A 13,638-nucleotide genomic window follows, 5' to 3' on the forward strand; every position below is an offset into this window, starting at 1 on the left:
TGTTTTGACTGAGAAGAGTAGAATGAGAAGGAATAAAATAAAATATTACAGGTATGAGGGATGAATAAAATATTATTTATATTTTAGTCTATGTTTGGAACTTCCTAAAATTCTTAAAAACTGAATAAAATTAAAATTCCTATTGTATTTTAGAAATCAAAAGCCAAACTTCCTCATCAAAAACAATTTATATATTCTCCCTTAACTCGTATGGAGCAAGGTGTATCATTACACCCTTACCGTTCTCTTAAGATCCTAAATTTTAATTTATGAAAATTATACTCCATAATTCATGATATTTTGTAAACAATAAAAAAAATACCAAGTGAAACATGTGCATCCAGAAGTCTCGGTCTTAAGCTGAATTACTTGGAAAAATCAATAATAATATTACAGTATTATTATTGTCCAACTAGTTTGTTATATATAGCGGAGTCAATACTGCTGAGGCCTGGAGGATAATATAAATAGCGGGCCATTCATCAAATTGTAAACATAATCACCTGTAGACTTGTATTACAGAGAGTAGTAGTAGTGTATGAAGCATGAGTAGACTAATATACCTAGAAAATGTCAAGCATGATGCGAGTGCAGCATCAGCAGGAGTTGTCCTTATGCTTTTTATGATTCTTGTGTCCGTCTCAATCATCTCCATGATCATATTTGCATGCGGTGATCCCGGTGATTCCGGAAAACCTCGTCCCCGCAGAGGTGGTGGTGGAGGTTGGGGTGGCGGTGGAGGAGGAGGAGGAGACTTCAGTGGCGGTGGAGGAGGAGGAGGCTGCGGTGGCGGTGGAGGAGGAGGAGGCTGCGGTGGCGGTGGTGGCGGAGGAGGATGATGAGCTACTTGACAGCTAGAACTAAGATCACTTGTATACATTAGAGTGTCCGTCTACGTGCATGTATCTAAGACCAAGTTTCAGTTAACCAAAACAATAAAGATTCAGTGTTTTGATGAAAATCTATTCCCTTATACTGTGTTGTACTAGTATGTCAATTGTCAAGTGATGCAACTTATAAGTGCCTGTTCATTCTGTTTTAAACAAGAATGCGTTGAGTGTTCGTTCGTTTAAACTTATTTTCCGGGAATAAGAATTTATTTATGAAAAAAATATATACAAACTCTACTTTTTTCAATAACGAATATAAAACACATTCTTAACATTTTTATATTTAAATATATGCAGTTTACTATTCTCCTAAAAACCCCACACACACAGCCACACGTACTCCAGGTCTTGAAGTCAAGCAGCAAAAAGATAAAGCTCAGAAGCATTCTCGTTTTTCTGAACAGATCTTCAGAATAAGCAGCGGACCCTATCCAACTGCGTCAAATGCAGGTTTCATCATAGCTTTGCACCAGCCGGGAATCGAACCCGGGTCTGTACCGTGGCAGGGTACTATTCTACCACTAGACCACTGGTGCTGTTGTGAAGAGTGAACAAGTTACTCGGGTTCACCGAAGACAATAAACTTCTGTTACTTAAATTCAAACTAATTACTTAAATTCTGTATCACAAAAGACACGGGTTAATGCTCTATTTCATCACTCTACTCGACTAAAACTTTCAGTTGGCCTACCGAGTCAAAAAAGTTTTCAGTCAACTAATTGTACTATTAAAAACTTTCAAATAGACCACTCCGTCAGTCTCCGTTAAGTTTCTAATGCGTTAATGTTCTATTTCATCACCATACTCAATCAAAACTTTCACTTGGCCTACTGAGTACATGACAACTATACAAACAATCTGGAAATAGATGTTTTTTCTTATAAGCTCGCCAACATCTGCAGTGCAGTTCATCTCATCAGTACATATCAGGTGATAACATGCGTAGTACACAATCTTCTTGAACCAAATTACCCACTGAATCCAAGGTAAGCACATGTCGAATAAGTTTTGCTCTATCACAAACCATGCAACCCATGAAACCTAACCATCTTAAGGCAAGATCAACATAAGCATCCTTGATATAAACCATTAAAACATCACTAGCACTTACATAAGTATAAGTACCGGGTTCCGGTCTTAGACCAGCACACTACATCGAATTATACAGCTTCATGGCAAAATCTATTTGGCCAGTAGCAGCATGCATTTCCAAGAGACAAGAATAGGTAGATGGAGTGGGCAGATTAACGAAACAAACATGGTTGCAGATGGCCTGAGCCCAAACCCTTGCATTTCCATGTACACTTTCATTAACTGAATCCCATCAAAATCCCGGCTCCCATGCAACGTATCAAACAAAGTAGCATTTTCAAAAGTTTTTACATGTTTTATTATTTAAATGAAAACTTTTTTGATTCGGTAGGTCAACTGAAAGTTTGATCAAGTAGAGTGATGAAACAGAGCATTAATCCTTAAATTCCGTTAAAGTTAACATTTTCCGTTAAAGTCAAAGACATGTTTAACGGCGGTGAAATATTTTTTTTCTTAATCTCGTGATTGAAAGTTTTTACGTACTTTATTATTTAAATGAAAACTTTTTTGACTCGGTAGGCCAACTGAAAGTTTTAGTCCAGTACAGTGACCAATTAGAGCATTAATCCCAAAAGACACAATCCAATTTCATCGGAGGTCCTCAATGACATCCGATAAAATAATCATATTCAAATTATAACAACTTAAGTACGGTTAATGAATATAATCCGTATCATAAAATTAAAATGTCTTACGAATTCAATAAATTTTACGATATATAGAGTACTTTTTTTTTCTACCTAATATTTATACTTTCTATTTATTATAAGCAAAATATTTTATAAGTTCAAAATTTTTCACAATATCACGAGAGTGCTTATTGTTAGGAAAATTATTAAAACTATCACTTCTTCTAAATCTTTTTGCGATATTATTATCTTTCGAAAATATTTACAAAATGTTCACCGATTTATTTTTATTTTTCAAATTTGATTTTCTAAAAATATATAAATATTATAAAAATTAATTTAATATGTAATTTTTATATTACTGTTTCTGTACCCAGTAAACCGTAAATTTCAAATACAGTTAAATTTCTTTAAGGTAATAACTTTGGGACCAACGAAAAAAATTATTTTATCGAGTTTATAACTTTATTGAGAGTAAAATTACACTATTTACATTATGTTGGGACTAGAAGAAAATATTATTTTAGTGAGAATATTAGTTTATCGCTTATTACTTAATCGAGGTAACTGTCCATCAAAACAGATTAGTTGAATTATTTTTTCATTCGTAAGTACTCTTTTTATTTATAAACAATAAATTTAAAAAGATTTTATAAATAATAAAGAGGTTTTTTAAGTTGAGCTAAGTGAACCATTGTGCGTAATTTTGTTAGACACCCTCTTGTTGCTCTGAACTCATTCAAGAATCACTAAAAACCCTAGACTACTTCACACTTACAGAGTAACAGGTCAGTATGTATTCTTCATTTTCAGAACGAGTTATGCATCCTTGACTCACTTGTATCTATTCTGTAAGTATCAATTTGTGTGTTTTTATGTTTCTGTAGGTTATATTGCAAAATGATTTATTCTCAATCTGCTAAGCGTTCAATTGACATATTGTGTAAGAGCCTGAGAAATCACGTGCAATCTCCACATTTTAGAGCTTCAATTGTCCCTCAATATGCCAATCAAAATAGATTTATGGTTCGAAATTACGGTTCTGAAGCCCCGGTTTCGGAACAAATGAGTTTGATTAAGCAGTTGAGGGAAAGGACTAGTGCTCCTATTAAGGAAGTTAAGGCTGCTCTCGTTACCTGCGATTGGGATATCGGCAAGTCTTTTTTTGTTTTGTGATTTGGTTTATGAGTTTAGTATACGTTTTGCGGTTAAGAATGTGAGTGTTTAATGTAGATGCTGCGCAGAAGGATTTGAGGAAAAGAGGGGTGATTCTTGCGTCTAAGAAATCGTCGCGGACGGCTGCAGAGGGGTTACTTGCGTTGGCACAGAATGAGAATAAGGCTGCTGTTATTGAGCTTAATTGTGAGACTGACTTTGTTGCTAGGAATGATATTTTCCGATGTTTGGTTAGTATTTTGATAGTAAAATGTTAATTTTATATTTGAGAGTTAATATTGTTATTTGATGTAAAATGTATTGCTTACTTGTAAAACATATCTAAAACATATCTAGTGTTCATGCCTCATGCGTGTCATGTCCAAGTAATATACTAATATGTGTATATTTGGTTAAGACATTTCTTAGTAATTATTATTTATTCAGGCCGCGTCCTTGGCGAAATTAGCTCTTTTGGTGGACAATTCTCAACAACTTTCAGGTGCTTTTCCTATTGGACCAGAGTACTTTGAGGTAAAAGGTTTATAAATTTCGGTACCTATTTATCTTCTATTATACTTGTTAGGGTGCTGTGCTGTAATCCATGAAAAATGTTAGGGACAGGAACTATAACAATATACCTTGTAACTTGTTCATGTATAAACCAATATTGAAGTTCTCTTTACTATTTTTAATTTTAGCTTAATTAATAGCACTGACCCATACAATCTTGATAGATTTTTTCCAAGTCATTTAAATAATCAAAACCGCAAATTATACAGTTGTTTTTTGTTACTATTAAGTATTTAATTCCACGGTCCGTCTGTATGAATTTTTTACTCGGCAAAAAATGGTGAATTTAACATTTATAATTAACTCAACAGATCAGGAGTCATTTGATCGTAAGTATCTCTTATGTTGTCGTCTTCTTTAGGGTTTGAAATTAGATGTTGAGCATCCAAAATTAAGTGGAGAAAGAACAGTTCAAAATGCTATTACAGAAGTGGCTGCCATGATGGGTGAGAATGTTAAACTTAGAAGGGGGTACGCAATGTCCATGTCTTCATATGGAGTCATGTCCACGTATCTACATGCAAGCCCACAACCAGGTAAGGTATTGTCAAATGCTTTATTATTACAGCTAGAACTCAGTCTTACATTTACATAAAGATGATATTACATAATGCTTCTCTGAGCTATTTATCATTTTGTCAGAATCTCCACGTTGTTCTTAGTTCTTACATTATAATATTTGACACAGAGGATCTAAGTGTTTTGCTGGACTAAGATGATATTAATCAATAGTGTAGCTGATTGCGCCTAATTGTGGTGCAGGTCTGGGACGAATTGCTAGCATTTTATCTCTCGAAGTGGAGGATCAGAATGCTCCACTTGATGCCGTGCAACGTGTTGGGTCGGAACTGGCAATGCATGTAGTAGCTGCAAAGCCATCATTTTTAACAAAAGAACTTGTTTCATCTGAGGCAATAAATAATGAACGAGAGATTCTCAAGTCTCAGGTAATTTTATTATATCAGTGCTTTACAAATTAAAGTAGGGAAACTGTGAAATGGATGTCCTGATGCTAAGTTTCTTATTCCAGTCAATGGCATAGATACTCAAGGACATGTCTTTGGTTAGCTGAAGAATTTGAGTGATGTTAGTGTTCGTAAGAATGACTTTTTGGGTTAACTTGCTTAGGCAATGATAGGTATCAATCATGAATAATTAACAGATGATATAATTTTCTTTAAGCTATATGTATTTGCTCCAAGAAATTTTTTTAATTGTGAAGTTTATAAATTTGGAACAGTTGATCCCTATTTTTAGAGGGATTTTAATCCATGAAATAGTTGCTAATGTACACTAGTTTTAAAAGACCTTTTTAATGAACATTTTAGGGGTTTAAGAACTTGAATGAGGGAGGGAAATAGTTAGGTCTATTGAGATCGATCAGCAGCTTTATTATCTATTGTATGAGTCGATCTTTTAGCCTTTTGATTGATATGAAGTACAGACTGATGTGATTGTCATTCAAGGAATATAATTACGGAAATAACTACCTTAAATTATTTCACTGGTATGTTAGGTTTTTGAAGTGATAGTTGTGTTCTTTGCATACCTTGATCAACCCATTTAACTTTTTCATCAGGCCGAAGCTAGCGGGAAGCCTCCGATGGCCATAGAGAAAATGGTAGAAGGTCGTCTCCGGAAGTACTTCGAGGAAGTTGTATTGATGGAGCAAAAATTTGTTGTGAATGACAGTGTAAACGTGAAGGTATGCTGGTGTCATATGATTTGACCTTTTACTACTTTTATAGTACTGTGTTCATTTGGATATTAATACATGATGGTTTTGCGCATGCATTGTATAATTTGTAGAGTCAAATATTTTACTTAATTGAGTCATTTTTGAAACCAAATTCTAATAGTCACCGACGCGGTTGTTTATAAAAGTCCGTTCTAATATATAAAGTTTGACTAAGCTTTGATTTGCTCCCAAAAATAGCACTGATAGGCATTTGATTGATGTAAAAGTAGAAATGCTTCCAAGTGAAATTCCATATTAACCAACTTACAGTAATTCAAATAAATTAGATCTGCTTTTCGAACTTGGTTTATTGATAAAGTTGCTGATTTGTTAGATTTCCCTAAACTTCTGAAGGAGAATATTAGGCAATAGTTTGCAGGGTAGTTTATGTATCTAATAAATACTTTATTATATTAATTACATTTACTACATGTAAAAAATTCGACGCGTCATCCCACTCTGAGGTTGACTTCATTGTTAAGCATGTCATTTTCTCAAGTCTGTATATTACGTAGGAAATGCAGTGTTACCTTTGGATCTTAAATGTTAGTTTAACTGAAAGTTGTAAAGCAGCTTTCATAACAGTCTCTGTTCCTTATTTTCGTATATATCTGGTTCAAACGCTAACATGCCTTTAAGTATGCTCTGCCAGGCAATTTAAGTGTCTTTTAATGACTAATGTTTTCTAATATCAAGCAACAATGAATGTATTGGTAGTGTAATAAAATGTGTTGTCCTCTACTAACTTTTGCAGACGCTATTGAGCAATCTTTCCAAAGAAGTTGGCTCTCCCGTGAAGATTGGTAATTTCTTAAGAATGGAAGTTGGAGAAGGCCTTCAGAGGTGAACACTTCAAACCTGCTCCACTTTATCATATTCTAGCTCCTTAAATGTTTTGACTTTTTATCTCGTAAATAGGACGTTATACCAAGTTTTCTTATATATTAATTTGTTTTTTTTATACTAGTGAGTGTTTGTTTTCCCATCCTGGGTATGCATTTTGTACCAGGGGTTGACATGTTGTAACAAACCACCATAATCTCTTTAAACTGCAGCCTGCAATTTGCTAACCTGCGTGATGGTTTAAAATAAGTTTTCTATAGAATTTTTACCCCTTTTCTTCTCTCATCGTATCATTACACTCTAGCTTGTTAAATGTATAGGTTACAGTGACTTCTTATTAAAAAAAATCTGTTTAACTTTATTTCTTGATTGAAAATGAATAGTATATATAGTTATGTTTGTTTTTTACTTATTTTTTTATTATAACTTTGGTTCATGTGTTTGGTGATCTACTTAACTAAACCTGTTGCGGAGTATTTAATATTGCTAACCAATAAATAGATGTTTCCTGCCCTCCACAATATCATGCAACACCTCAGTTAATGTTCCCTTTGTGTGTGTGTGTGTGTGGGTTGGGGGGGGGGGGGGGGGGGGGTTATGCTTCACCGCCATTATGTCATTGCTTTTCTGCTTAAGTATCTTGAAAACGGTAATGTCCAACTCTGCATAGGCATCAGTATATTGCTCAAAGCCTCATACATACTTGTGTTTAAGACTTCAAGAAGTGCAAATGTGAGATTACAGATTTACAGTATAAGTTTATTAAATATGTACAATCTGTGGTAGGGTACTTTTTTGATGTAATCTGTGGTAGGGTACTTAATATCCCAGTTCATTTTGCCATGATTTTAATATAATTGATGATCATTTATTTTTACCTCAGCTAACATCTGTTGTAGGCTATTCTGATTTCTTAATTCATCTTAATACTATTCAAATTTTATTGATGTTCATTTACTTGTACCTCAGCCTTGAAGCAGCTGGTGCACCTGAAGATTTGGCCCAAGCAGCCTGATTCTAATATATTCTTTATCCCGTCTCAAGGAGTTTATATTTGTACTCCAAAATTTTGTACGTTGTGTTTCTCTCAAAGTGCTTATTCTTGTACACATGCACTGATGTGTAACTATAAAGCGAAGTTGGGGCCTCTCAGTAGGTGACGTTAGGCATGCTTGGATTCTAGAGTTTTACTATTTATTTCGTGACAATAATGGAACTTTACTCCTTTGGAGAAGATAGATGCATTGTGATATTGCATAAAATGAGATACAGAGTAACAGAGGACAAGGAGGATGGGCGTATAGTAGTGTATTTAAAGAATTATTCTGGAACCAATATTAGTTCTACTGAGGTTAGGATGGGCATAACCCATTGCTGTCTACCAAGTTTGCTTACAGTTTCTGAAAGACTGTATTACACTTTGGGTCCCTTTGGTTTACCCTTGTTACACATCACACTCTTGAGTTTGTGGATATGTACCTCACATCTCAATTTTTTAATCCGGTCAGACTATTTCTCCCTTTAACAAATTTTGAAAGCTAATATCAGTCAAACAAATAGGTATTTCAATTTTTAGGAAATTAAAATAACTAAGCTAATGATGTATATTTTATACAAATAAATGTTTTTCATAAAGATTAAATAACATTTGTAAATATAATATGACAATAGATATATTTTTCTCTAAAGAGCAAAAGTTTTCCATTTTTTAAGAAGAATCTTTTTACTCAATATATTTTAAGATTCAGAAAAATAAACATTTTTTCTCCTACGGGTTCTTTTTAGAAAACATTTAAATATTTCTTGTTTTAGGTCAAAAATTAAACGAACCATTAAAATGTTTATTAAAATGACTGTTGAAATAAGAATACCAATAATTACCCCTCACAAGGAAAAAGTTAACAGTTAACTTTGAAAATTTTTACCCCAAGGGCTGGAACATGTGCATCGGTTGCAATAGTCGCAGGATCTGACATGTTAATTTCCGACCATCAAAACCAAAGTGATTATCCACCAAATTATAGAGATGCAAAATGTAAATATGTCTTTCCCAAAACATATACTCTATATGAAACACCACAAGTCCACAACATCTTTTACAGATCAGGTGGGCAAATCAGCATCATGCTCCAAGAGTTAGATACTCAGATGTGCGTTGGTTATATAGCCAAGGAAAGATAGCACATAAGGTCAATGCAACCATAGTAATCTTGTAAAACCCATGAAATTACTGCTTCCAAGGCAAACACGACTTCAAAGTATCAATGAAGACAATTAACAGAGCAAACATTTGTCATATCAATCAAGTGAACACTGAACATCCACATAATGCTAAGTAAACAATACATAATATATTGTCTTGAGGTAATAGAAGACATGACATTAGAATTTTTCAATCCCCTTCATATGTAGCACCCTTCTCATCTTCTCAATGACACTCCCCTACCTAATCTTCAGCGGGCTTCATATTGAACAACTGCAGTGAAGAACAACAAAATAAAACAATTGTCACATGGTCAATTGCAACCACTAACTAATGTTCAATGATTGAACAGAAATGTAAGCTCGGTTATGATACTAAAACATGTCAGCAGCCACCAAAGCCATTTATGTGCTACAAGTAGGAATACCACAGAACACTTGTATCAGATATACACATAAAAACCCATAAGAATAACTATAGCGAAGGCACAAGTAAACAATTTATTTGTTGGAGCAGAACAAACATCGGTTAAAACATCCTAATTTGACAGCTCCACATACAAATCTCATTTCTAAAAAACCAAACCTTAAAGAAAGGATCAACCCAGATATTTATTTATTGACATATATTCTGTCAGAGAGCATCATCGAAGTTCGAGTGCAGTTGTGCAACCACAAAATACAACGAAAGACAGTAATCATCAAAAAGAATCCGAAGTATGAATGAAGACCTAAAAGCTCAACAAAGAGATAATCAAGTCTTAACATTCATTCTAATAAAATCATAAGATAAGAATAAAAACAGAAAACCGCATTCTGTTTTGTCCCGCAAATCTGGTATGAAACAACAGACAAATCTGAATTGCGAAGTAAACATTAACATATACTATATGACTGGTTTCAAAAAAAAAACGTATACTATATGATTAACATTTCTATATTCCGAATAGAAAAATAAGAAAGGCAATCAATTAAAATGTTAAGTAAATAAAACAGAAATTGAGGGAGAGAGATTACTTCTGCGAGTACGTTTTTTGTATAAAATACGGTAGCCACACTCGCGGCACTGAATAACATCGCCAGGCTTGAGCGTATTCTCCTGCCCACAATCTAGAAGCAACAACAATAATGGAACCTATAAATTAAGAGTAGTCATGTAGGGGGAAGGAAGAGCAAAGCAAAGCAAACCTCCGCAGATGTAGTTGACGGGTTCCGGTTGAGTATCCATCTTGATTGATTTCAAAGATTAGAGTCAGCAAAAACCCAACCCGAAAACAACAATTACTCCTCAGGAGTCAGCCGCCCCTCTTTTAAGTTCATACTCCCTCTGTCCCTATGTGACCCTTATTCCTTTTTGGGACGTCCCAAAAAGGATGAACCTATCATATTTACTATTTTTGAACACTACTTTTCACTATTACACCCACTATTTTCTTCCACTATCTCCATTCTATAATAATATAAACACTATTACACCCACTATCTTCCTCCACTATCTCAAATCTATTATTAAATATTGATAGGTCCCACAACTTTACCCACTTTTCAACTAAACTTACTATCTTTTTCTTAATCTCCGTGAAAGTCAAACCAGCTCACTCAATATGGGACGGAGGGAGTAGTTGCTAAATACACTTCACTTTTGCTTTGTGCAGTTCATAGGATTACTAATACGGTTTTTTTGTGGTGTGCCTATGGGCACACAATAACCACTAAATTTTATGAGTTTGGTGCATCTAATCATAAATAAGGATGACCTTGCATTTACACCAAGTCCACCAATCAAAATCCACTAAACTCCTCAAATTTAGTGTATAATGTGTGCTCATGGGCACACACTAGAAAAATCCTTACCAATATATCCTTCATTCCTTCCTAAAGTTTTATGCTATATAAAATTAAATTCAGCCATAGTTTTTCGTGTACGTGAACAAGATGAATGCATGCAATAAATACATCTATACACTATCTAACAATATATTTAATTATCTTTTTCAATCTATAAGTGTTTACTAATCATTTATTAATATATGTTGATTATATCTTTTATTGGTTTTTGTTAAAACATTGCTTATTCATTCTCAACTTTAATTTAAATAACTTAAAATTTTGAGGCTATATTAGATAATATTTGATATTTTTATATTATAACTTTTAACTGGCCTAGAACCTTTAATATGTATTAAGAAAATAGAAAGATAATTTATATATATAATAGTTATTCATATAATTTTATTTGACTATATATATATATAATTTTATCACTAAAATATGTGATTATATATATAATTTTATCCACCTCTTTGATTTTTTATCGATGTGTTAGTTTTTTTTTACTTTCTCATTTAATCGAAAAAACTTAAAATTTTGAGACTATACTGTTAGGGCCTGGACAGATAATTGGGATGGGCTAAAATCCCAATAACAAAAAATTTAGAAAGTTAACAGTTTCTTACTTTATATATATTTTATAATCGAATTAAAATCTAAACATTTTAAAATTAAAAAAAAGAAGTAAGAAACTGTTTTAAGTTTACTCTGCAGTTGTACTAACGGATGCTACAAATATACATGATTTTATTACTTGAGAGTCCAAACACATTGTAATCCCCAAAAATATTTTGAACGCATTTAATAAGTTAAGGTTATACTTGTAATCTCTGCGAAGTGCACCAAGTAGATATGAACTGTATTTAGCAACACCCTTTAAGTTTCATCAAATAATTAAAGACCTCGCAAATAATTCGATTTATTTTTTTTTTAAATTTTCTTAAATCTTTAAATTGTAAATATGAAGACCGAAACTATTAACAAAATTTTGTAATACCAAATTATATATAAATATTAATATTTTGATGTAACGTTTCTCACATAATTTTGATCTTTTTTTAAATTTTTTGAATTTAAATATAAAAGATAAAATTTATTTTTTTAGGAATGAAAATAATATTATTTTCATTCCTTTTTTTTTACTTCAAAAAAAAAAAAGGAATGAAAATAATATATGGGGCCTGGGGTTGTAATTTTACTGCGTGCGATGACATCAAAAAGAATTAAATTAAATTTATTTAATAACTAATGTTCATTTAAAATTTATTTTGGACTTTTATTTAATCATTTGTCTATATATAATAAATGACATGAATTATAAAATATTTAATTTGATAACAAAGGTTAAAGTTAGGAACATTTCCATGTCCTCCTATCGACTCTACTAAAAGATGGAAATTGTATTTTGGGGAGTCTGAAGTCTGAACTTTGAAGACTATTCGCATTTTATTCAGGTTTCTCGTGATGGCATGCCACTGCGCGTCAGCTTGTATGAGATGAACTGAGATTACCCAAGCTAGTTTATCAAGTATTGGATTCATCTTGCTCCGATCTCTAAAGTTTTCCCTGATATGAAGAGTGATTTCTGCTGTTTTATAGGATAATACTCAGTGGACTATTTTCTGTTTAATATTACTGCCATGATATTGTTATCAAGGACAAAATAAAAATATTTCGCGAAGCAGATTAAAAACCAAAATCATATATACATCTAAACTCATCCGCTGCCCAGTATTATACTCATTGAAAATTAGAGAGTGTGCTTATTTTTCTACATAAGAACTGAGGTGAAAAAACAAATGACAACCACTGTTTCCCCTACCAATAATAAAATGTAGAAGAACAGGGTTAATTGAAGCTTCTGAATGACTCAGCTGTATCATGGTCTATAAAATATAGAAACTGAGTAATCATCCTTGGTTTCTCACAAAATCAGCACAGCATCTTGTCTTGTTATTTACTTGCTTGATAACTGGAAAGAGGAGGAAAGGCTTCGGATGACCATCTCATTCTCTTCCTCGTCGATAGTGGCCATTTTCTCCATTGGTCGCCTAACAAGGGAAATGAAATGTGGTGGAATAACTTCCGTCACAACCCTCATTTTTGGTACATTAGTCATCGCAGATTCTAAGACTGATGGGAGATGCTGGAAGCTAGAAACGACGGGTGTTTATGAGTTATTAGAACGAGGGGGAAATGAAATGTAAAGATACTGAGGAGCCATAAGGTTTATTTATAGGGTGAGAAAGGAAAGTAGAAATGCCTGGTACATTAGTTTGCTGCAAAGTAATGAAGTGTATTGCCGACCTTTGGCTTGTGATAAAATTGATGGAATGTGTCATGTCAGCGACAAAAACAAAAACACGTGTAGCTACTACAACGCCATCACTCGTCTACTTGCCCAAACGTGTCAGACATCTTGTGGAAATAGATATTTGATTCGTCGTATGCACACTGCTGTAATAAATATCAGTAGAAATATCTGCCCAACAGATATTTCGTACAACGTTGGAGCACTTGTAGAAAGCAGAGATGGGTATCATGGGCACCATGAATGCAAAAAGCCTTTTGTGGTAGCTCATTCATAAGCACCAAGTGGTGAATTGCAACTTGTTAGCATACAAGTTAAAAACCAATTCACGGCAGTGCTCTATCCACGTTGTAACTTTTTGTATGAACCTCCAGA

At 33.4% G+C, this 13,638-nt stretch overlaps 2 protein-coding genes and 1 non-coding gene across 3 annotated transcripts; 1 reads left to right on the top strand and 2 right to left on the bottom strand.

Annotated features, from left to right (window-relative positions):
* Positions 1-1,355: 1,355 nt before the first annotated feature.
* TRNAG-GCC (transfer RNA glycine (anticodon GCC)) lies at positions 1,356-1,426 on the bottom strand. The gene has a single exon. It is a non-coding gene; the product is annotated as a tRNA-Gly (tRNA).
* A 1,865-nt stretch (positions 1,427-3,291) lies between these two features.
* Positions 3,292-8,396, top strand: LOC108224821 (elongation factor Ts, mitochondrial). Its single transcript, XM_017399552.2, has 9 exons — positions 3,292-3,399; positions 3,499-3,764; positions 3,845-4,017; positions 4,214-4,300; positions 4,701-4,875; positions 5,102-5,286; positions 5,919-6,044; positions 6,832-6,920; positions 7,890-8,396. Exons 2-9 carry the CDS (start codon positions 3,512-3,514, stop codon positions 7,933-7,935), a joined length of 1,134 nt encoding a protein of 377 aa, XP_017255041.1. The 5' UTR covers positions 3,292-3,399; positions 3,499-3,511; the 3' UTR covers positions 7,936-8,396.
* A 729-nt stretch (positions 8,397-9,125) lies between these two features.
* Positions 9,126-10,470, bottom strand: LOC108226459 (DNA-directed RNA polymerases II, IV and V subunit 12). The gene is made up of 3 exons (XM_017401422.2): positions 10,311-10,470; positions 10,140-10,232; positions 9,126-9,396 (listed from the first exon to the last, which is right to left on the bottom strand). Exons 1-3 carry the CDS (start codon positions 10,348-10,350, stop codon positions 9,374-9,376), a joined length of 156 nt encoding a protein of 51 aa, XP_017256911.1. The 5' UTR covers positions 10,351-10,470; the 3' UTR covers positions 9,126-9,373.
* Between the last annotated feature and the right edge of the window lie 3,168 nt (positions 10,471-13,638).

Source organism: Daucus carota, chromosome 6, assembly GCF_001625215.2.
Source record: "Daucus carota subsp. sativus chromosome 6, DH1 v3.0, whole genome shotgun sequence".
Classification (NCBI taxonomy): domain Eukaryota; kingdom Viridiplantae; phylum Streptophyta; class Magnoliopsida; order Apiales; family Apiaceae; genus Daucus; species Daucus carota.